The sequence below is a fragment of the Pinus tabuliformis genome, chromosome 6 (assembly GCF_031772625.1).
Source record: "Pinus tabuliformis cultivar Carrire ecotype Pingquan chromosome 6, CPIR1, whole genome shotgun sequence".
NCBI classification, from domain to species: Eukaryota; Viridiplantae; Streptophyta; class Pinopsida; order Pinales; family Pinaceae; genus Pinus; species Pinus tabuliformis.
In genome coordinates this window covers 572,845,672-572,847,484 of record NC_142292.1, presented here as the reverse complement: position 1 = coordinate 572,847,484, position 1,813 = coordinate 572,845,672, and the positions used below count along the sequence as shown (strand labels likewise).

Here is a 1,813-nt window from a genome sequence, read left to right as displayed (position 1 = left end):
GAGCATAAAATAATCGATAATGGAGAATGGATGTGAAAGGAAACTAGCACCACACACAAAAAAAACATGCTTAGGACTACGTAAGGAGAAACCCCCACTCAATGAAGGGAACAAAATTGATGGCTCACGAATCCTAAAGCTAGAAAACTTGTAGCAACTATGATACCGTTGTTAGAACACATATGGAATGGAAGAGATTAATAATAAAAAGTGTGACCATTTCCCATTCATATGATACACATGAATACATTGTTTATGATCCTTGGTTTCATCTTTTTAATATTTATATTCATGTATAAGATATTTACATAGAGGAAAAATTGATAAGTGCTATTTCAGTTATATGTAGGATTTTAGCTGTAAACAGCACAACTGAAAGCATAGTATCTAAACTCTCTGATAAAGAAATTATCAAAAGCATAGACAGATAATGTTGAGCGAAAAACTCATGGAAATATGAACTGGACCATCCCAGAATTAGCCATCACATCCAAAAAAAGAGAATAATCATGGAGGAAAGACCGACATACCTTTTATGAAGAGGAAATAGTCTATGGATTATAGGAAAACAAAAAACCAAAAAGGAACTAGGTACCCGGAAGGGAGAAATCTTCTATCTGATATGTTGTAGATTCCATTTGTATCTCCATTTTCCATGTACCAGGCTGAATTGCGAGGCCCTTCTTTGACAGTACGTATGCCCGAGAATTCTGAGACCTGTCCACATGATTGATTGAGTAATCCTTTTTGCTGTTCCATAAGATTTTAATCCTGTTCATCCATCCAGATAATAAAGGATTGTTAATAGATAATTTCCATGAAGCCTGTTCTATAATGATTTTGGAATCCCCATATATTTGAAGGATTTGAATATTCAGGAAGGAGCTGAACTGAAAAAGGCCCGCCAATGCCATAGGTTCGGCCTTATTGTTTGAACCATTACCACCATTCCAATAAATGGAGAAGTGTTGATCTTCATTCATTGATATGAAACAGCCACAAGCACACAAACCCCGTTGTGCAGCTCCATCGAAAAAACTTGCAAATAACTCATCGAAATCTTCCTTTGATACTCTATATTTCTGAATTACCATACTTTTTGTAATTGCATAATCCCATTTTAACTCTATATAAACATTTACAACTAAATTATTAAGGAATTTAGACTTCTGTGATCCATAACATTGTTTAGATAATCTTCGACAAAATCACATAATCAATCACTAAATTATACTAAACCTTATATTAAAATTTATCCCCAAAAAAACTTTAACCTTCTTTATGTTTTTAAAGAAATAATCACTATATATATAAACACGCATAAACTTTTAAGATTCCATTTTCAATTTCACTCAATGCACCATTTAAAAAGAAATATCAACAATTTAAAGTTCATATAAAAATTTTCGAATGACACATGTAGAGGAGGTGCATGGTTACGCCTATTTGTACATAATTTTGATTCGTACAACTTAATAATTAATGAGAAATATGCATACGACAGCTTCCCAACTAAAGATCAAATCTTATCACATTATTGTATCATAGTGTTAGTGCTATTGATATAGCAGTTGTCTTTAGTGAGATTTTTTGGGTAGGTTTTTCCGGTCAAATTTCTCTAAAATCCAGCAGCACTTTATTGAAATCACAAGGTTGATAGGTAATTTCTGCACAATCAAAGCGTCCTAGTGGTTTTTCAGGGTGCTGAATCCAAATATGCAGTTAAAAAACCGTTTTAAATAACACAAATCAAAATTTAATCTCAATTTTTTCCGCTGGATTCTGTTACGAAATCTCCAACAAGTCACGCTAA

At 32.9% G+C, this 1,813-nt stretch overlaps 1 protein-coding gene across 1 annotated transcript; it reads right to left on the bottom strand.

Annotated features, from left to right (window-relative positions):
* Positions 1 to 587: 587 nt before the first annotated feature.
* Positions 588 to 1,094, bottom strand: LOC149259809 (uncharacterized). The gene has a single exon (XM_089455280.1). The coding sequence runs from the start codon at positions 1,092 to 1,094 to the stop codon at positions 588 to 590; it is 507 nt and encodes a 168-aa protein (XP_089311406.1).
* Between the last annotated feature and the right edge of the window lie 719 nt (positions 1,095 to 1,813).

What these genes read in the sequence shown, in the direction of transcription:
- LOC149259809 (XM_089455280.1), bottom strand. Translation starts at nt 1,094, where the DNA reads ATGGTAATTCAGAAATATAGAGTATCAAAGGAAGATTTCGATGAGTTA.